The following is a 23237-nucleotide window of genomic DNA, read 5'->3' on the forward strand; positions in this document are numbered from 1 at the left end:
TGCTTTCACAGAACAAGTCACTGAGGGAGGGACAGACACCATAAACAGTGCCCAAGGTCACACAGCCATGGGACAACTGAAATGTGATGGGAACCCAAATGCCCTTTTATTTTAACAACTACACAGTGTTTCTTCACCCACAGTAAAGGACAGAAACAGAACATCTATTGTTTTAAGAGAATACACTTCCTAGCTTGAAGTAATCAGGTTTCATAAGTTTACTTAGAAAAATCTTAAACTCCATTTGGAAATGTAGGATGAAAGAGGAACAGGACAAAAGACTAATAAAAGAACCACCATGAATTTGATAAGGAGCTAGATTTATACCCCATCCACATCAGTGTGATTTTTTTCTAAAAAAAAGATACAATTGTTCAAGCATAAAGACTTACAAAAAGTTTTACCAAAATTAATATCTTTTAAATTTCCTAGCAAGAAACTAGACAGCTTTTACTAGATGTTCATAATAAAATGCAGAGGAATTCTGATGGTAGTAGTTTTAAATCAAATATAATCTCTATTTAAATGCATTTTCTTTTAAAAAGTCACTCTCTTCACACAATAAACCCTCAGAAATACATTTCCTGCTGAAATTACTGCACATCTTTCATGCCACAGGGAGAAATGGAAGTAGAACAGTCCAAATGAAGTTCTATTCACTTCAACCACAACTAGCAAAGCCCAGAGCCCGAAGGTCACTGTAGTGCTGCCTCACGCCCATGCACACCCAGAGCTGTCTATTTGGATACTGCTGCCTTTCAAACATCCCTAAGCCATAAAAATCAGGATAATGGCTTATTACTAATTACTACAGCACAAAACCTACAGATTTTCAACTCCTGCTTCAAAAGCAAATCTATTTTCCATCGACTTAATCAGTACAGGTAGCAAATTCCACATGTAACTGAAGGAACTAGGGGGCATCAAAGAAATGTCTTTTGTGGCCTTCCAAAGTAAATTTGTTTGGAGGAGCCAAACCATGAAAGACCTGAGCCCCTGCCTGCTGTGCTTTGGAGCACAACCTCCCCATGACTAGAACACATTCCACCCAATTCTCCTCTCTTCAACCCTAATCAGGAATCTTCTCCACAGCAGCAATGCAGATGGATAGAATATTTGGGTTTGCCCTCACCCCTGGTGGTGGGTTTGTATTTTTTCAATGTTTAGTGAGAAAAATCACCATTTTTACATGTCTCCAGCTTTGAAATTGCAAAGAATGGTATCACAAAATAACACGAGCTTCATCAAACCCAAAGCTATGCCAGAAGTTACTCCTTTTCCTGGCACACCTATAAACTTTTCAATTTTCAGCCTAGTGAAATTATCACACACAATAATTTAAATCTAATCTTAAACAAACCAATGCCAAACTATGAATGAATGGTAGACATGATATAAAATATTTAAACGTTATTTTTTCTTTATTTAATCAGCAACCATTATTCTGTATTTTCCTTTCCAAGGATGATGACTCAGATTAAGAAAAGGAATTTACAGAACTTTGTAACAAACAGTTTTCAATTACCTTTAATAAATCTTTGGTATAAATGTGAATAGCTTCTTATGCAGATGAAGAACATTAAATAATGAATTTAATGCTACTGAGCAAATGTCATTAACATTTTTAGAAGACTGGATGAACATTAGCTTTGTTGGTAAATGACATTTTGAATATTTAGGATTTTATAAAGGTGGTTCACTTCTTTATACAGCAACAAATCTTCAGACAGTACTTGTGTCTGGTTGTAGAAAACTACAATTGATATCTTTTCCATATATACTTAACCTCCTACAGATTTATTTGATTCTCAATAATTACTATTCTCTGGTAAGAGGCATATGTTATTACAGCACACTGCACTCCCACAAGCTGTCCACTCAGTGTATTTTAATAAATCTCTGCCAAAGCTGTATAAATTTGATCCTGTTTAAATTTAATAAGGATCAGAATATATCAAAGCACAGATTCCCATGAGAGAAATAGATATTTTGCATAGTTATTGAGTGCCCTATTCATAAATACAATGTGTAAGACCTAGACCATCAACCTTGAATTAAAAAGAAAAAGAGATTAATGTGTGCAAAGCCAGCTACTTCTTAAATAACTAGTGAAATTAGTGTTTAATAAAACATTTTCCCCATACAACTGTTAAAGACAGCAGCACTGCCACAGTTTTACTATTATGACTCAAATACATAACTATTGAATTTCTGCAGCACAGAAACTTGAGAGTCCCTTCTCAAGTACCTTTTACAATTCTTCCATTGAAGATTTACCTACACAAGGACACACAGATTCCTAAACATGCCACCAAATGCTCCTCTCTGGGGCTGTGCTTCACCCTTGCCTATTCCTTGGGAGCACTCACTGCCTTGGGCAGGAAGCAGATCAGCCACCCAAAGCCACAGCTATTGCAGAACCTGAGCTGCTTTAAGACAGTGAAGAGCATAAACATGTATTTGACATCCATTTCCTTCCATTCTCTGGAAGGACGTCTAGAGGAGGAGGAAATTCTCAATGCTCTATTAATTCTAGGTAAATTTCACTGATATTATGTAATAGCCTACAAAATTTTATGTTCTATTAAGTAGCTCATGTTTCAGAGCCTGCTGTGCCAAAATACCAGGACACATAACTGTGCTATTATATGCTGATGTGGCAGCTTAGGAAGAATTTTGAAGATCACTGTCATAAACACAAATTCAGCATGTATCCCAGATACAAATACATTTATATAACTTCAGAATCCAGTGTTTTCTTTGTTTTTGCTTTAAGGAAAAAACTGCTTGCATGTAAGGAGAAAAAAACCCAAGCACCTAAACCAGATTTCCACTAACACGTGTAGAGACCACACCTGATAGCTGCTAGTCACAGAAAGAATTCAACAACCTTCCACTGGAAAAATGCCTTCCTCATCCTCAGTTTCAATTAGCAGTTGTGTATATAACTCTACATACAACCTACCACTTTCAAAATAGCTCCGCTTTCTTTTATCACCTTTGCTGTTTACATGCTCACAGGTAGGGGAAGGAAATCACATTGTATTTATCCTGAATTAAAATTCATATTTTCAGAGTAAGAGCATGAAAGTGAAAAGACAAATCATTTTACATAGAGTAGAGCTCTTTCCCAAGGGAAAAAAAAAAATGTACTAAATCAATTTGCCATTGTTTTATAAGTCAGATACTGAGAAGGAAATTACAGAGGGCTGAAATTATTGTGAGTTTTGCCATTGACTTCCACAAGCCCAAGATGTCATCCTCAGTGTTTTACTACACACAGAAGCCTGATGTCAGAATTGGTACAGCTTTATGAAGTACATTTCAACATAATTCAATCCATCAAAGCGAAGACAGTCATGCCATCACTCAATCACGGGTCCCATTCACATCTATGCTAGGATTCATTCTTGTTTTCTTTTTCCCTTACCATCATCCAAATGTTGGAGCTGGAAACACCTCAGCCATGCTTGCCAGCAATATTCCTTTAGTCAACATTATGGTGAAAGTGCAGGTGTAAAATTTCAGTTGAAAATTCAAACTATCCCGACTGAAATGTGTGGAAGCCACAGCGCAGGAAATGTAGCTTGGCCAGAATACTGTCACCAAAATCACAGCACTGAAGGCACCATTACTTTATACTGTGATCCTCTTTGCTCTCAATTCAACTCTTGATCCTGGGTAAACACATGTCTAGGTCTTCTGTGTACCAACTGCAGCACAGGTCTTTGTTTCCAAGAATTTTTAAAAATTTTACAAAATCCTGTTGTTCCACTCATTTAAACATCCAGTGTTTAAGTACAAAGATGCCAAGTTAAGAGTAGGGTGACTTTATTTCCTTTCTTTTATAGGTTTGGGTCTTTCAACTTTAATGTTATTTCAACAAAGAGCCTTGTGTTTATTATGGAAATATTCTGTTGTATTTCCCTTTCCTCAGTTCATGAAATTTTCAATATAACAAGAAAAAACAGCTCAAATTCTTACTTTAAAAACCATATTGTCATTTTTATTCAGCCTGTATTTTAATATAGCATCAATATTTAACTACTTCATTAAATGAAGTGCGACTTTTATAGTGAAAATGTCAGTCTATGCAGTTCATTAAATTCATTTAAAGTATAGCTGCTTGATTTTTTTTCTGAAAGAATAAAAGACTATTAACTGAAGGCATAAACTTAGCATTAGCATTTACTTTTTTCTTCAAATTAACATTCAAGATTTGCAACAGTCTTTACAAATTTAAGAGATTGTTTGTATCCTTTTGCATTATCCTTGTTTTCATAATAGATGTCACTTTTATAGCACACACAACTGTTTATCACAGTTGGATATGACCAGTAGGATGTCACAGAGGATATTAACATGTCACGTGCTATTATGAATCTGTAGACTCCTTCAAGCAATATTAAAAATACATTATTTTTAACTGTGGCATCTGGAAAAATAAACTGCATATGATGTAAAATGTAATAACTCTTGGAATCCAACAGGGTTTACGAGTTCTCTTTTTCTGTTTCATAAAACATTCTTTGATGAGTATCCTTTTTCTTTCAAGGAGGTTTTCTATTAACTAATACAAAAGAACACAGGGAAAGCACCATTTCCACACAGGCAGCACCATGTTTTTGCCATATGTAAGAAGTCCTGCTCCATGTTCTCTAGGGTATGTGATTTCTGTGACTAATGTCTCTAAAACTGCAAAAGCTAATTACTTCTGATTAATAAATTGATGTGATATATTATAATGTGATATTAATATCATATTTTCATAAGAATAAAAAATTTTCTTTGAAATTCTTCTAAGATATAAAGGTGGTGATACTTTCTCTTCAACCTACTACTCCTTTCAATGTTTGGAGCAGGTCTTAATGACAGTGAAATCTTGAGTTTTGGATGACTATAATGAGTTATTTTCCATTTCAGTGTTTAGGTTCTGTCCTTTCCTGCCCAACAAAGCAATTTCATTAGGCCACTCTCTTGTAGTAATGATGTGAATTACTACCATGATGATTTCAGACTGCACTAACTAGTCAAGGTTTAATTTACTACAATACATGTGGTGACTGGGGGAGAGGTTTGGGCATGTGACATTTTAAAGGACTTCATTGCCACAACCATAACATCCAACCGCTGAAAATCAGATCCTTTTCTAGTGCCTTAAATGTAAAATCCAAACCATCCTACAATGAACATTTTTGGTACCATTACATAGCACAGAGATTTAGGTTGGAACTAGGACTTTGAAAAACATCAAATTATCCAATGTATGATTTTAAAGTTCAGCACATTCCCTATTCCTCTCACACATGGGCACTTTCGTCAGTTCATGCAACCAGCACCTGGCACCAGCTACAGAGGAAGAAGAAATGTAGCATACAGTAATTAACATCTACTAAAGTTAAAAGCTTCCTCCAAAAACCTTCTTCCAAGAATGCTGTGCACAATAAAGTTTTATTTTCTAGGAAAACTACTTTACATCTCCAAATTTGTGCTGCTACTGTGATTTGTTTTTCTGTGTATCAAAAGCAACAGGGTTTCTAGGAAATTCTGATGTTTGAACAACCTTCCTTTAGATGAATTTCTCTAAAGAGTACTATAGAGAATAAAAACTGAATTATCATGTGGATGGAATTCTGAAGAAGGAAAGAAGAAACTCTAAAACTTTATTATAGAAGCAACAGCCAAGTCACATATATGAAAAGCTAACAGTACCAGCGACACCTATTCCAGATTGGAGTTTCAAATAAAGTCTTTACACACTTTTTTCCTACACTGTAACCACTGCCAAACCAAACTGATGGGCTCCATTTTAGAAATCCCTTACAGCAAGGTTACATGGAACTAAGCAAAAATTGCTTGTCTTAGGATGAGTTAATATGCATCTACAAAGGCAGGGGGATCCAGGCAGCTGCATCAAATCACCATGGTCTGACAGGTCACAGTGACCAGCTCACTGCCCCTGGAGAGACAACTCCTCCCAGCAGAGCAGAGATGGCTATCCTGGATGGTTATCCTGGATGGTTATCCTGGATGGTTATCCCAGCAGAGCAGAGATGGCTATCCTGGATGGTTATCATCCCAGCAGAGCAGAGATGGTTATCCTGGATGGTTATCCTGGATGGCTATCCCAGCAGAGCAGGGATGGTTATCCTGGATGATTATCCTGGATGGTTATCCCAGCAGAGCAGGGATGGTTATCCTGGATGGTTATCCCAGCAGAGCAGGGATGGTTATCCTGGATGATTATCCTGGATGGTTATCCCAGCAGAGCAGGGATGGTTATCCTGGATGATTATCCTGGATGGTTATCCCAGCAGAGCAGGGATGGTTATCCTGGATGGTTATCATCCCAGCAGAGCAGAGATGGTTATCCTGGATGATTATCCTGGATGGTTATCCCAGCAGAGCAGGGATGGTTATCCCAGATGATTATCCTGGATGGTTATCCCAACAGAGCAGAGATGGTTATCCTGGATGGTTATCCCAGCAGAGCAGGGATGGTTATCCTGGATGATTATCCTGGATGGTTATCATCCCAGCAGAGCAGGGATGGTTATCCTGGATGTGGAACAAGTGTTTCATTCTCCCACTGCAGGGCCCTGCCAAGCAGAGGCTGAGGCAGTGCCACCCTTCCAGACCTGTTTTTCTACAACAGTGCAAGGAGCATCAAATTGATCTTTGCTGCCTATTCACCTTGTGCAGCCTTAGGAAGGAACATCAGGAGATCTCTAATCCGAGCTCTGCTCAAATTACAGCCACACCAAACTGAGGAACTTCTTGCTTGGGGCTTTTCCTCATTCTGGTCTTAAGAACCATCAAAGATTTTGGGCAACCTCTTCCAATACTCCGTTATCCTCAAAGTGATTTTTTCCTCTTTTCATCCAGCCTGAAACTCTCATTTCAGCTTGTGCCTGTTACCACTCTACCTCCAACCATGAACCCTTGTGCAGAGCTGCCCCATGTCCTCACAGGTACAGGGGATGCTGCCAAGTCCCCTGAAGTCTCTCCTTCCCCAGGCTAGTCCAGCCCTGGTCCCTGAGCCCCAGGTACTGGCCACAGTGCAGGCTGTCACTGCAGGTTTTTCTGTTTCTGTCCACCACTGGTCCTTGCTGAGATGAGCTTCCCTGCCAGCCAGACCCCACCCTGTATCTCTCAAACCAGTACCCCAAAATCAGTGTTTGATGCATTAGGCCAATGATGAATGCTTTGTTATCAAGCTCCAGGGGTCTGGGATGCTACAAAAGCCCCAGGTATTCCCTTTTCTAAAATCCACTTAAGAAGAAAAATAATCTTTCTTTCAACTAGATAAAACACTTCATTACCCATTCTGATGCACAAGCATAAACAAATAAAATCCCACTGTTAGTACTTAGCAGCTAAAGTAAGAAGAATAATTACTTCAGACAATTGAGGTTTTGAAGAAAACTTTTATATCAGCTACAGTCACCTGCTTTAAAGTTTACATTTCAAGTATTTCAACCTACTCTTCAAAAAAAGACAAAGTTAGAATCTTATTGAAAAAAATCTACACTGGTTTTTAATCACATTTTAAAAAAATTAATATAATTAATATAATAATTAATTAGCACAAAATTAATATAATTGTCTTGGGACATATTAAGAATTAGCAGCAATGAAATTTGACAATAAGATTTTTGCAATTAAACTGCCTTATAACCAAGCAGCACATCTTCACACTGTATTTCAGAGCTCAGTAATTCCCACAAAATCATGCTGCAAATGCAAATAATCAGCTACCTAAACATGAGGCTACCAGTGTTCAGAAGGAGCCATCTAATTCTTAAAACCTCAGAACTAGCAGATATTTACTACTGTTAAATTTTTCTGAACTTCTGAGATTAATCTACAGGTTTTTGAGTCTGAAACACAAAACCACTTCAGCCAAATGATCCCTTCCAAAAACATCAGTGTGTCACATCTCCAGGGCTATGAATGAGAGGCTTTCAAAGAGATCTGAGATCTACCAGGTCTTTGTGCCACACACTTGGGCACTCTCTGCTGGAAACAATAACTAAACTGATTCCACTCCAGCTGAAGAATTCTCAAGATGCTGTTTGTTGACATACAACTTCTGCAGTTTCACCCTTATTTCATGTGATTTTTCAAAGAAAATTACTTGGATGAAGTTTCAATTTTATATACTCCAACCAGAGGACCATTTCAAGAAGCCAACAGATAATCATTGTTTAAAAAGAACAAACACACTGCCCACATTTTTCTATCATGTAACAGGCCTGGAAAAGGACATACAGGGAACAAAATTATTACATCAATTAGAAAGATATGATGTTTATAATAATGATGGTAATAGAGGACAGTAGAAATTTCCCTAAAAGAGTAGATAAATAAGTATGCCTGGTTGTTTTTTTTTTGTGCACTGAACTAAAAATATAATCCAGCACAAAGCATATTTCCTGGGAGTGCTGCGTTCTCAAAACCTGAGGCAGCTACCAGTTAGCAGAGCAGGGAGGTGAGGAAGCAGATGATTACCTGATGTGCACTTGCAAAACACCCACATCCAGACAAACTATCTAATGATTTAGTACCACACTTCTAGAGATTGTCAAGGCTCCAGATGTGGAACGTTCCACCACCTCAGATGTTTAAAGGCCTTTCCCTTTCTACTCATCACCACCAAGGAAAAGCTCACCACTTCTGAAGGAAGAACTGGATAGCCTCTGTACGTTCATTAAGAGATACAAGATAACTACCCACCATCTATAAATCTCATTTCTAATTGTTTTCCCTTATATAATTAGACTTCAGACATGAATTTTCTTTACTAGCTGTTATGCAATACTCCAAAGTTATTATTAAGTGTGTAAGTAACTATCACATCTATGTGGCCCTGTCCAGTCTCACAGACTCCCTCTAAGACTCACAGAGTGTGTAACACAAATTCAGTATCACATATTTAGGAAGGTAAAGATGAAACATAAAAGAACAACATTAAACAAGATTAAAAGTACAGCCAACCCCATGGCCTGTGTTTCACCCATCCAGATGACATTTAGCACCTACCCTGAGCATCAACCTTAAAAGTGATTAGTGCTCCTTCCTTATGCAAGGGCTGCCTCAGCAGCTCAGCCCTCTGGAGAGAAAGGCTTTCGTCTCCTTCTCACTCTGTGCTCATGGCCAGGGTTTATACAGCCATGCTTGGAACAACACTCCTTTCTTTCTCACCCTGCATTTTCCATTATTAATGTTAGGCCATAGATACTGTCTCTTACATTTTCTTCTTGTAAGGAAAACAAATTCTCCAGTATAAGGCACTTATTTAAAAAAACAACTCTAAACTTTTTTGCCAGACCTGCAATTCTGTGTGTCAGTTCTCTCATGCTTCAGACATGAAAATTGTTTATACCTTTGCAGATGAGTGTAGCATTTTCCTTCATTTTTGTTGGGTATCTAAGCCAGAGAAAACATAATAATCATTCATTTATTTAGTAAAAGTACAGACAAAACCAGTGAAATGTGTTGGTTCTGGTGAGGATGAGAGGCCCAGCAGAAGAGGTGTTTCCCACCAGCCAGAGCCAGCACTGACCAACACTGCAGCCTGTCCTCACATAACATAGCAGCAGCAGCACTGACTCCTTTGTCTTGCCAGCAGGTACAAAGAACTGCCTTTATCCTTTTAGGAAATGAGTGGTCCAGTGCCCAAAAACCACTATTTCAAAATACACCCTGTGAGCTGAATTTTTCCCAGCAAGTTTATGAAGCTCAATTCAAAAGCAGATACAACTCTCTTGTTTAAAGAGAGTACATTCCTATGTGCAAGAGCAGGATTGCACCCTTTCCTTTTGAATCCACAGAAGATTTTCTTACAAAGTAAGGATGAGAAAGAAAAAGCTGAATATGTTTTAAATCAGTTCTTACATGAAGTTCAGTTTGTCTCATTGATTGATTATTTTTTTTAAGATAAACATAAATCAGCTTCACAGGGAAAACTTCAGTAGCTGGGATCAATAAGCAACTGGCCTTGCTCTAGCATACATACTGAGATTCGTCATCTAAAATCTTCTTATTTCTTATTTCTGCATTCAAAGACCCCTGGATACTTGAGTTTTGGGGAAAAAAGCTGCAGATACAAGCTCCTTTGTTTGGGTGCCATAAACAAACTGAACCAAGAAGCAAAGATGAGCTTGGCCTCTTTCTTTTGATCAAATAAGAAGCAAAGATCAGTTCTTTAAAATCTAGGGAAAACTTTTTAATGAGAATAACAGGTATTTTTGCCCCCTTCTATTCCTGCTTCTTGCCAACAAAAGAAAGAAGTTTAAGAACTCAGAGAGACTGAAAACACTTGATCCTCCAATTGTAAATATTTAGCAGTGTTCCCAAGGGACTACTCCCTCTTTGTCCCCAAGGTGTTTCACATCCCTTTTTCTATACTTTTAAATCAACAAATGGCCATTTCCTTTGGCAACAGATAATGCAAAGACTGCTTCCGACCACAGAAGTGTGGAAGATAAAGCAAAACTCCAAGAATGAGCAAAATAAGCAGAACTGGGGGAAAAAATCATTAAAAAGAAGAAGATCAAAGATTTCTCACTGTTAAAATTCTGTGTCAGATGGGTGGTGCATTGGTTGTACTCACTGCAGCTGCAAAGTATCAATCTGATTTCATGAGCCTGAAGGTGCAGAATCACTTTCCTCCATGGATATTGTCCCTTCTGTTTTCACATTTATTTTAAAAGAAAAAAGGTTACATCTGGGGGATCAGAAAGGAAAATGTATCCTTTGTATCAGATCTCACCCACACAGAGAATAAATGAAACTCACAAGATCTACAAATGCTTTATTTAGTCTAGAAGTATATGGATAGATACTTTTGCTATTATGATTTCTAGACTTTATCCTTTCATATGCATTTAAAATACTCCATTGACGTCATGGTATTTTAATGGAGTCCTTTTTGAGTCACAGAAACACTCAGAATGAGGCATAACAACAGTGTTCACCTGCAGTTAGTCATAATAAATCAAGCTTTTTATCACTGTCTCGCACTTATGCCTCATGATGGAATAACCTTAAAAGCTTCTATTTAGAAATAATTCTGCATAAACACACAAATGACAGGGAATATGATGCAGAGTGCACTATAACGGAACTCAGTTAGTTAGCAATCCAAATGTTACAAGCCATCATAAGGAGCCCCATGATCTCCAAAGAAGATCTTTGTATCCCAATGTAAATATTCTGTGCAGGAGCAAAGGGCCCCTCCCCACATTTCCCAAGCAGTGGAACTGTGTTAGAACTGGTGCAAACCAATACACATTGTCTGAACTTTAAAAATGTGTGGCTGTCCAAGAGTCACGTTTTCAATTTCACATTTATTAGTTGCATGTATTACAAGCAATAGCTGCCAATTTTCTTCACAAAACCCAACACAAACCTCAAAAACAAACAAACAAATAAAAAAACCCCACAACAACAAAAACCAAAAAACCAAGCCCTTTAATATGTTATCAAGTGAAGAATCAGGATTCTTTTCTGGTATGTAAACTCTTCACCAGACTATTAACAGAAGGGCAAATTCCGAGACCTCTCTTGAAAAATTGCTATTTACTAGAGACAAGAATACAGGAGATAGGCAGCATACTCCTATGATATGTTATCACCAGCAATATATTTGTGCTGATAGAAGTCAAAGCCAATCTTCACCATCCCTACTCAAACACTTTCTAGCAGAGAAGACAGAAAAAGGCTGCTATCCTATCACAAGTTGTTTGCCAACTAAATTTAGAAAAACAGTTTTCTACTTAAACTGGGCAAGCTATAGCTGCAGATTGAAGCAAAATAAACACAGAAGCTCACACTACCATTCTATAGCTGTTTGTTGTGAAGAATTACAGGTAGAAGAGTAAGATTGATCTCTAGGCTGCACACTGGACACACCACACACCTGTGTATGCACAACACCGAAGTTCTGTGTGTTTGCCTGCTTGAGTAGGTATTTCATGAAGATATTTTCCTTTCATATCATCTCTGATTAATCACTCTGAGTCATATTTAGGCCCGTCTTTCACCTAATTCAGTCTGAGCTGCACAAACACCAAGGTTCTGTCCCAGCTGTGGTGGCTCCAAGGATGTCAGGTTTTTGCTATGTGCCATCAGCCAGCCCAAGGCAGAGCCATGAGGAGATGAGAAAACCACCCAAGGAATGACAAAGGTACCCACAAAGCTGATTCCAGGAAGGGAAAATCTCAGAACAAACCATTGTTTCCATCAGCAGGCCAGTGAGAGCAGGGGGCACTGAACCTCAGCACTGCAGCCACCGACACACAGGGATGGCTGACTCAGAGTGCTGGGGCAGACCCAGGTGAGACAACCCTGGGAACTGAGACTGAGGGATTGTCGCATCCTTGAAACAATTACAGAAGCCACACAACACCCAATGCACCTTACAACATCATCCAAGACCCCGGCACAGAGCTGTTACATTAAAAGAGGCTTAGATGGAAGTATGAGAATGAAACAAAGGCCCTTCTGCTCTGTCATAAACAGCAGGTAGATCTCTATCGTGGAAGCAGTGATGCAAGCCACTGTTTAGGAAGCCTGGCTGCCCTGTGTGACATAACATCTGATTTACCACTCCACATACTCTCCTTGGGTCTCAGCTGCACCACCACGGGAGCATAAAGATAGCTCTAAGTAGGATTTAAAAACGTCAGGAGGAATGGATAGCAGAAGCATCTGTTAGATCCTTTTATTTAACAATATCCTGAAATTGCAAATTATTTGGAAGGACAAAATAAATTGATACAAATGACTTCATCTTATCATTTGCAACGTAGCAATTGGACACCCTCATAAAACCACAAAGAGAAAGTCACATAGGCATAAACATATTATTTACTCTCACGATTGCTTTGCAGTGCAAATCTATAATAAGCTCTTGTGTTTGCACCTCACAGTGTATTTACATGTATGGTCCAGTGTAGTTTTGAGGTCAGTCTTGTTTTTACTAAAAGTTCTGCTGTGAAAAAGAGCAAAGAATGCATCATAAACTTCTGGGGGTTTTACCACATGTATAGAATAGGCTTTTTTAAAATACAACATATTTCAAACTGTATCAAGCAAAACAACAGGAGAAAAAAGAACCATGTTGGTTGTTGGTAGGAAACCACAACTACCAAGATTTTTGCTACCAAAGATAAATAGCACAATAGCCCCATATTTACACAGCCACCACCTATTATAGTCATCATTTCAGCCACGTGCTTTTTAGGAAACCACAAAAGTAACAGCACTAACCTATTAAAGCAAACAAAATGATTATTTTTCCTTGCCTAATAAAATTCTTATTTATTTAAAGAATGCAAATAGAGGATTGTTAATCCCCTATCAGGTAAACAGCTTGCTGATAAAAGTACAGTTTAACAAAAGCATTTTATTAATAACAAATTCTATTAAGAACAAGTACTGAAATACAATATCTCAAACCATTCACAAATTCAACTATTTGTGTAAGCCTTATAACCATGAGGAGAGTAGCATAAAAAGAATGGCAGATAAATATGATCTGCTCTGAAAATAAGCTACTCCAACATTCAGCAATTGATTTTTGCATGGTTTTAACACCATTTTCTTATCAAAATTAGACAGCTAATCAATACTGAGGTGTTTAAGTATGTCCTGAACCTACAAACCTTTATATAATTCAGTGACTTTGAATACAGGCATTGTCCCATTGGGATAGAAAAGATGATTCATAAAGCCTATGTTGTTTCCTTCCAAAAAATGCACAAAACCCCCACAACAAAAACCAAAAACAAACAAACAAAGCCCCACCCCAAAAAAAAAAAAAAACCAAAAAACTACTTTATTAACTTGGATGTCTAAAACTATTTAGATTTTAGTTCCCATCTAAATTCCCTCATATTAACTGCTCAGAGAATTACAATACTAACTATAACCACATGGAATGCCAAACACAGCAGAGCTTCTCTTGACAAAATTTCTTAAGGAAATCAAAGGGAGAGATGAAGACACCTCGCCTCAAGTGATCTCAGCCATCTGCACATAGACTTCATTTTCCACAAATCCTACCATGCTGGTAATTTTATGTATTTCCAACCTTTTGTTAGGTTCTCCAGTTGATCAGAGCTCTTCAGAATATTCACTGTAGAGAAGGAAAATTCAATGCAAATGTATCTGTCTGAGAAATTGCTGCTTTAACACAATGATTTAACATAACCATCACTTACATATGTGGTAAAGCAGAGCAGGGAAGGGAGGAGATCCCTGTGCTGCTGCCTCTGCAGCTCTCACCCCAGCCAGCAGCTGGGACCTCTGATCCCTTATTTCAGAGGTTACCAGTCCAAGTCCTGCCTTTGTTTTTAACCTATGACACAACCCACTGTTTTCCACGTTATTCTCAGCTCTCACAAGTCTTTGGCCAGGAACAATAACATGTGGCTCTGTGACCCAGACAGTGAGAAGGGCTGTTACTTTAAAACAGTGAAAATAAAACATTGAATGGATAAAAATTTCTCCTGTGAAATACCAAGGTCAGGCCTGATCTAATGAACATGGAAGTAAGGGAAAAATGCTCACACTGAATGGGTCTTCTATGGATGTAAAAACCACAAGGGATACAAGGGATACTTTCAACTTACATTTTTTGAGAATGGATTGCTTTTCTTTCTCTCTTGATATGGAGCTTTTCAACCAAATGTGGCTGCTGGGCAAACTGGTTGTGCAGGAATAAACAGCAAACACTGATGCCAAGAGCTGGAACATGAACTATACAAACAAACTGAAAACTAGATGAACTGTTTGCTTAAAACAGTTTTCAATTATAAACTAACATTGTCTATTTTCAGTAGCACACCTTTGCCAACACAACTCAGTCTGCAGCATGGGTCAATCATACTTCCAGCACTCTGCTCATAAGACTCAGTTATTTTTAATGCGATGAAAATAATATTTTCAGTTAATCTGCCCATTACCATGAAGTGAATGAAGAAGTTCATGAAAACATCTGTTTGGATATTCAAGGTTACCCATGGCAGAAGCAGCTGTGTAATGAAAGTCTCCCCTTTTGGTTTTAATATTTCAGCTGCCCTGTAATGCCTGTGATTTTGAATACATTGTTTCAGGTGCAAACAGAGAGAATACATTCAAAACAGGATTTGGACTGTTTCGACACATGCTAACATCAGTGGAAAAGATGTGAAATAGAAATCTTGTTACAAAAATAAAAAATGAATAACGTGGCAGCAAGCATGATCTCATCTAAGTCTTCATCTGAACAGAGCACAGAGGCAAAGACCAGAAGGCTCTTGTGTGACATTGCTATCTAAAGTCCTGATTAGATTTTCACCTCAGAGTTCTCAATTTTGGTAGCAATCATCACAAAGATACTGTGGTGACTGGCACTCTATAAATACATCACACAGACAGGTAACAGTACAGAACACAGCTATCAGATAAGAGTGTGAAGCATTTGAAAATTCAACCCTGCCATTAGGTCTGCATAACAGTACTCAATTTTACAGCGGTGGAAAAGTGATTACAGATAAAGAGGTAGGATTAGTGCTGTACAAATTCTTCTCCTCTTAAATTTGATCATCATCGTTCAGTAGCATTACTTAGGTTTTTGAGGAGTATCAGAATTCAACAAATACACAGGCATGTATTAACTGTAAATTTAATAAAAGCTGCAGCACAAACCACAGGTCACAGTTTGACTGGCCTTGCTTTGTCAGACACTGCACAAAACTGCAACAAATGAATCACACAACTGAGAGCCTCTCCTGAGTATCTGCCAAAGAACAGAGGCCGATATTTCCTGTGCTTCTATTTTAGATTTTATTATAAATTTGCAATAATTCATTAAAGGTTAGGCTGGACTGGGTACCTGTCTGTGAAGTACAAGGTGGTGTACTATGGGTGGTACCATGGGAATGAGGTTCTTGTCATCCCAGTGGATTTGGTCAATGTTTCCTCATTCCAGGTGTAAAGTGGAGCTCCATGTCCATGGCACACACACTCCAGAGTTGTGATTGCTACAAAATATCACTGTTTTAAAAACTGCACCCACTAATGATTTCCATACATATCTTAAGTACTCTAAGTATCTCCTAAGCATTACATTCAAACTCTTCACGGATTACTGTATTCTTGCAAGCATCTCACTGATCTGGCTGTAACCCACTGTAATGAAAACATCTAAAAATATTTCTAAAAATTGACTTCCACAAAGTATATTTGTTATACAATCAACTCTCAACCAGCAAATGGTACATTGAGTATAGGAGCTGAATTATGAATTATGTGAGCAACAGAAGAACTGTACACTGCACAGTCCAGTCGGTGTCCCCATTACAGGTGTTCATTCTGAGCACCACAGGTTCTTGCCCAGCTGTGGCACACAGGGGTTCCTGTTTCACAGCCAGCTCTCAGCTATGGCAGAAAACCTCAGGGGTGACTCTGCCTGCAAAGCAGCATAATGCAAGGTGGGGTGATGATACAAATTGTAATTTTCATTCTGGTGGACATACTCATATGACCATTTCACTCCCTCTTCCAGGGACTAGGAATTATATATCCAACAATTTTAGGGCTGGACTGGACAGACAAATATTTTGGGAATTTTTTTGCTCCCTAGCAGTAGTTGCCTACACAGTCCTGAGGTTTTGAGATATCCAAGGCAGGAGCTGGCTGTTCTGGGAAAGAAGCAGTTGAGCACACTTGCCACGTGTGCCAGATGATCAGTGGAAAATGCTGGTGATAAAATATCATTTACTGAGTTGACACTGAACAGAAAGTTCCCAATCCCCTGCCTAAGCTGTCTCCAACACAACCTGTATTTGTGTCTGTGCTACACACCTCTCATTTTTGGGAGCTGCCTGGTGCTTTGTGGCCCTGTGCCACCTCTGCCATGGTCAGGCTCTGGACACACACACAGGAGCTCAGCACAGAGCAGCAGAGCAGAGCCCAGATGTAAACAGGCATATCTGCAGGGCAGCTGATGGGTGAGCATGGAGCTTTCCATCTTAGCAACATACATGCACCCATTGTCTCCCATCATCTGCTGCAGGAGAGGAAAACCTATGCATATAGAGCCACACTAAATTTGCAAGAAGAGCAGTTTTAAATTATTTGCATAACTGTAATCCACTTTTTCCTAACAACACACTAATAGGAATGACTTAGAGCCCCAGTTTAGCTGCTACTAAACTACTGCTGTCTTTGCTTTACCTCTGGAAGAACAAGATAAACTTCCTGAGCTTCCTTTGTAAAATGAAAAATATTTCAGCCAAAAACATCAAGCTCTGACAATCTCATATGTATGGTAGTGCCTAAATTAAGGTATGTGTGTTTGAAATTTGTATCCTTCAAGGACAATCTGTGTAGTAGAGATAAACGTTATAAAATGCACGCAGTTAAATAATGAAATAAGGATTCTGGAATTTAATATGATAACTCAAGCACTGAGCTGTATGTATTTAGGTTTTGGAGTTTTCACTTTTTCCAAATGGCATTATAAGAATTACAGCTCCTTTAAAAAAAAAAAAAACCAAAAAAAACCCCAAAACCACATGTATATGCCAGGATGAATACTAGTTTCCTAAATATTTTTAGTACAAGACATATAATTTACTCAATAAGTGAAAAAGTTTGTTTAGAAAAGCTACTCAACTGTACTGAATGTCCAAAATCATTCTCCATCTGCAGAACCATAAAAGGGCTCAAAACAGAAGCAGAATGTTTTACAACAGCTGGTCTCTTTCAACTTTCTGTAATTTTTATAGCTCCTTTTTGGTGATTTTTTTTTTTTAGTATACTGCAGCAGGATTCTTCTAGAAGCAGGCAAACCATGGTTCCACTTGTGCAATTCCATGGAGCAGAAGTGGATCCCTGTTATCCTGAACCAGGCACACACATGCAGGGTCAAGTAATGCACTCTCACATCAGGGCTGAAAACTTATCAAATATGGCCCTGATCCAGCAAAGCACTTAAGCACATGCTTTACTTTAAACATGTAAGTAATCCTATTAGGGCAAATGAGATTCAGCATAAACCACTGGACTGAATCTCAGAATACCTTGGTTGTGGCCCTGATTATGTCAGTGACCGACTGGGTAACCTTGGACAAATCACTGCACTTCTGTGCCCCTGTTTCCTCTTCTGCCCTCTCCATGTGCACCACCTCCCCAAAAGAGTCCCAGTGGATCTCCCAGAAACTGCTGCACTGCCAGTGGTGGCAGGATTGTGGATGTACACCAGTCCATTTCAAACACCTGTCTTGCACTCAAGGCTAACTCTTCTCCAAAACACCCCAAGATGACGTCCCTCACCCTCAGGTCTTCTTATCCAGTCCTGAGCACCAATTTCAAAGCACAACGTTGCACTTAGAAAGCAGCTGGGGTGGAATCCAGCCAAGGCTATCTGCACAAGGCCAGCACAGCTCCTCAGCATGCCTGGCTCCAAACCCAGGGCTCAGGATTCAGCTCCCCTCCCATCCCTGACCCCTCCTCACAGGGCACCCTGAGATCCCAAGTGCTGTCTGGGGGTTCACGGGTCAGTCTGCCACATTCCTGCCAGTGCTGCATCCACTGAAGGACAAAAACCCTGCACGCCTGGGAAATTCTGTTTAAAGCAGGCAGGTGGAAGGCAGCACTGTCTCACAGGGTGCAGTGTATTTGCACTAAAAGGTTTTAAATTTGATATTTTTAGACACTGTGATGCAAGGTACAATTTTCCACAGGCAGGCCATATGCCATCAACTCTGTCTTAATGATCTTGAGAATATTTTCACATAAATAATTCTGCTTTTGCACATACATACAACCACCTAGTCTGTTTACTCTTGCCATCATGCTGCTTCCCAGCAGTTGTCACAGGCAATGTCACTGTCACAAGGAGAATACGGATTCAGCTCCTAACAATGAAGCAGGCATGGATGAGTGGGCAGGACACTCAAATGAGTTTCAGAAAGACTTGAGGTGAAATACTGTTCCTAGTGAAATCAATAACAGTTCTCACATTTACTTCAGCAGAGTAAATATTTCAGCCCTTTTTTTCAGTGCCTTCTGGTCATCTCAGTACCTAACAGAACAATCATTTATTTTCCTTAGAAACACAGGGAAAAGGACAGAAGACAAGGAAAGCAAAGCAGGGAGGCAAGATATCAAAACAGATGTACTCTCTTTATCAGAATAATTAAAAACCCCACAAATTTACAATGACTCCTATAACTGCAGATTATAAACAATGCAGAAAATGAGATCAGATTAACACAGTTAGGCCTATCCTTTCTAGGAACTCATTCACAAATTCTTCTTCTGTCCTTGAAACACCTGTACACCACGTTGCTGTTTTGCCAGCTGAGCCAATGAAGAGCTCACAGCAGCAGCAACACAATTCTGCGTGTGTCAGCCCGCTCCAGATCAGGCCTTCTGCATACAAAGATATCTATTATAAGGCACAAGCATCATGAGCTGTACTCTGTTAATTAAAATATTTTCTGCTGCAGACTGGAAGCCTGGCCTACGAGGTACTTGCCAAAATTATGTTCAGGAGTACAGCAACTGAAATGTGTTTCTGAATAGGCCAAAAGTTAGTTACTTTTGACTTTTTCTGAATGCACACTCTGTTCTCTTTGTACAACGATGGGAAATAGAGTTAAAAGGTTATATGTAACTGTGCACTAGCAGCAAGCTAATGGACATGAGAAACTACTGATATTCACAAGATATTAAAAATTTTGGACGTACAAAGAAATGTAGAAAGAGCCTACAGAGTAACCTGCACCTGAGCTTGAATTGAGCGCACGCCTTGCACAACACAGCAAAGTCACAGAACAAGTGAAATTTACAGTAAACACGCCGGCTGCCAGCAAGCGCTGCAAGTTTCCAAAATTAGCCGGCTTATCAGCCAGCAGCGGACATTTAGGAGGCATTTCGGAGCTCCCGGAGCCCTCGGCAGCGCCCAGAGCAGCGCTGACATTCATTCCATCCCCGCCTCACGCCCTGCGCGCTCCGCTCCGCGCTAACAAAGCGCACAGCGCGGGCGCATGCGCGGGCCCCGCGGCCGGACAGACAGCTGGACACGGGCCGGACAGCTGGACACGGGCCGGACAGCTGGACACGGGCCGGACAGCGCGCCCCGCCTGCCCAAGGCCAGCAGCAGCGGCCCCGGTGGACATCAGCCCGCAGAGCGACACCCACGGCACCCAGCCAGGCGCGATTGCTCCGGGAGAAAGTTTTCTCCAGCCCCTGAATCTATCTGAACGCCACGTTACTTCTGTCTCTGAATTTCAGCAAAGTTTGTCTCTTCGTTTTGAAAAAAAAACCAAACCAGGATTTAACGCAAGTTCAGGCTTCATGCAGCACCCTTCTTTTCCCCAGCATCTCATACAGCGCCTCACAAAAGGCCCCAGAGGTTGGCCAAACATAGCACCAGGAAAAACACAGCGTGAAAGGGATCTTTATGTGCATGTGTGAGGGCCCAGTGCTAATAGCTCAATGTGCTATTGACACATCACAGTGCAAACAGCTAAGGCTTTTTCAAAATAGCGTGAGTCACAGTGTCATTCTCAACTTTGGGTAATTTGTGGTAATCATCCCCATATTATTAAAACATATTTCTGTAAATGAAGGTAAGACACTGGGAGATGACTATTGCTTGTAAGGTTTATTTCAAACACTGCACATGCCGCAGAGGTGTGAATAGACAGAAGTGGTACTGCAACTTCTGTGACAGCCCTCGCCAAAGCGGAGCGCTAGTTACCCTCCTGTACCAGCAGCTGATGCGCTTTTGGATAATCCTCCCGTTTGGATAATCCTCTAGTTAGGAACCGGCCGTAACAGAGCCGTGCTGAGCCGAGAGAACAGAGCAGAGGGAGGCTCCGTGCTCTCCTCCCAGGGCCGTCCGAGCCCACCGCGCTCTGCCCGACCCGCCCGGGAGCCGCCCGGGGAAAGTTCGGCAAGTGCCGAGCCCAGCGCGAACGCTGCGCGCCCGGGACGCGCCTTTGTTCGCCGGCCACGGGGAGCAGCATCGCCTCCCCGAGCTCCTCCCGGCTGTCTGCCGCTCGCACCCACTGAACAGCCCGAGCACCGGCCCGAGGGCACGTTCCCCGGGGCGAGCCCCGCGCCCGGCCCCGCCGACCGCAACTTTGCGGGGCTGCGCATCCTCCGGCCCCGCGGAGAGCGGCGGGCGCACCGCCCCGGGCTCCGCGCATCCCCCAGCCCCGAGCCTCCCGCCCCGACGGAGCCCCGGGCAGCAGCACGAGGAATTAACACCCGCGGGAATAATCACCTTGTTGTAGTTGTAGTAACCCAAACACTGGGCAAAGTCCAGGTTGGAAGGGTCTCCGGGGAGCGCGCTGCCCGCCGCAGCCGGGTAAAATCTTACATCCATGCTGGAGATTCGGTCCACTTGGAGAGACCGCCGGGAGGTTTAATAGATCCACCTTCAAGTGCCTTCCCCGGGGCAGGGGCACGGGCGAAACGCCGAGGGAGCGGAGCTGCGGGGCGCCGAGCCTGCCCGAGAGCGGGGACCGGGGGGCGGCGGGGACAGCGGGGGAAGAGGCGGCGGAAAAGTGCAGGTAAACAAGGAGGAGAAGAGAGCAGGATGAGAGGAGAGGTGGGCAGCGGACCCCAGGTGGATGGATGCCCGTCCACCTCGGCGGGAGGAGGGGAGGGGAGGGGAGGGGAGGGAAGGAGGGAGGGAGGGCTGTTGTTTTTTAAAAGCTCAGTGCCAAGCCACAGGCTTTGCCTCCGCATTCAGGAGCAGCTGCCGTACACAAAGGAGCCACGCGCCCGGCGCGGACGGACTGACGGACGGAGCGGCCGCCCGACAAAGGCGGGGGCACCGTCAGCGCCGGCGGAGCGGGGCACGGCGGGGCCGCGGCCGCCCCGCGCTGCCGGGCAGGGGGCGCCTACCCCGGGCTCGGTGCAACAGGGCTGCGCTGGGCGGGCGCTGCGGGGCCAAGTGCCGAGCGAGCGGCGCCGCGCTGGCAGCGCTCCCGGCCCGCGCCCCTCCCCGCCCCGCCCGCCGCCGCTCCCCCGCCCGGGCCCTGCCCATGGCTGTCCTCGCTCCAGGAAGGGTCCAGGTGAGTAACTTTCACCGCTTCCACCAGTTTTCCGCCCTTTTTTTTGGGGGGGGGGGATAATGCACTTTTATCGATTCACATCGCTGCCTTGCTGCGTCAGTTTGGTAGCAGAAGAAACGAGGTTTTTCTAAGGTGCTGTCAGAAGCAAGACTTTAAACCTGCCTCGCTTACAGAAAGCTGCTCGCACTCTCAAAGTCTCCGGCTGATGAGTCAAAGCTACCCGCTAATAACCCAAATTTGTTTTGTCAGTCGTAGGCACAGCCCAGCCGTATCTGCTCCCTTGCACGGAGCTTTGCTGAGCCGAAAATCTGCTCCAGAACTTTTGGAGAAAACACTAAAGCAGCACAAGGCCGGCTAACTTTACAACTTGAGCCATGCAGACAAGGTGCAAGGAAGAGGAATAGAAACGCCCTGGACGTCAAGGCTCCAGTGACAGGGAGAGGATTGATTTTTGGGTCTAGGGCAGATTCCTGGGCAGTTCTCAGGCCACTGAAAGTGTGCCCCAGATGGAGCTTCCTCCATTCAGCTGCAAAATAGCAATGGTAACATAAGTATACAAGGCTTAACTGTACAATAGCAGCAAGACCTTCTCTGGAGGACAGACATCCTTGGGCCCATGCTCAGTCCCCCTTCTGATGCCTGCCTCAGGAGCTGAGTGCCCCACACTTCGTCTCCAGGCATGATTCTTCACTGTCTAAAAACATCGGGAGCAAACTGTAAAACAGTCAACAGCTACATCATGTAGAAAGGAACATCTTCCCAGTTCCATTCCTAGAAATCTTCTGTTCAATATTTCTGGTGGCGCAAGTAGCTCCTGGTTGCATAGGACATGCCAGATCACCCTTATTCAGGATATTGGTTCTGAAGTATCACACTTTGAAGCGAACATCTCTAGCATGGTATTTTGCACTAAGAGCAGAATTAAACATAGCACAGATACATATTTGTATTTCCATAGAGCATTCAGAATTTAACTTCCTAGAAAACTGTGTATGAATGGGTAAATGCCTCGATAGCAAAGATAACAGGCATACACTGTCACATACCTAATCCAATTTCATATTCATTATGGCAACTGTTCTTAACCGAAGGCAAAAGACTGCAAAATGTACTCTGTTACCAGGAGAGGAATGGTTAAGGCACATGCAGCAC

At 41.7% G+C, this 23237-nt stretch overlaps 1 protein-coding gene across 2 annotated transcripts in view; it reads right to left on the reverse strand.

The window, feature by feature from the left end:
- TOX3 (TOX high mobility group box family member 3) overlaps positions 1-21391 on the reverse strand; it is a 72834-nt gene extending 51443 nt beyond the window's left edge. For both annotated transcript variants that reach the window (XM_058813749.1, XM_058813748.1), the window contains exon 1: positions 21290-21391. In XM_058813749.1, coding sequence (XP_058669732.1) covers positions 21290-21391 — 102 coding nt within the window. The remainder of the gene's footprint in view (positions 1-21289) is intronic.
- Positions 21392-23237: the final 1846 nt, after the last annotated feature.

The sequence above is a fragment of the Ammospiza caudacuta genome, chromosome 13 (genome assembly GCF_027887145.1).
Source record: "Ammospiza caudacuta isolate bAmmCau1 chromosome 13, bAmmCau1.pri, whole genome shotgun sequence".
Classification (NCBI taxonomy): Eukaryota; Metazoa; Chordata; class Aves; order Passeriformes; family Passerellidae; genus Ammospiza; species Ammospiza caudacuta.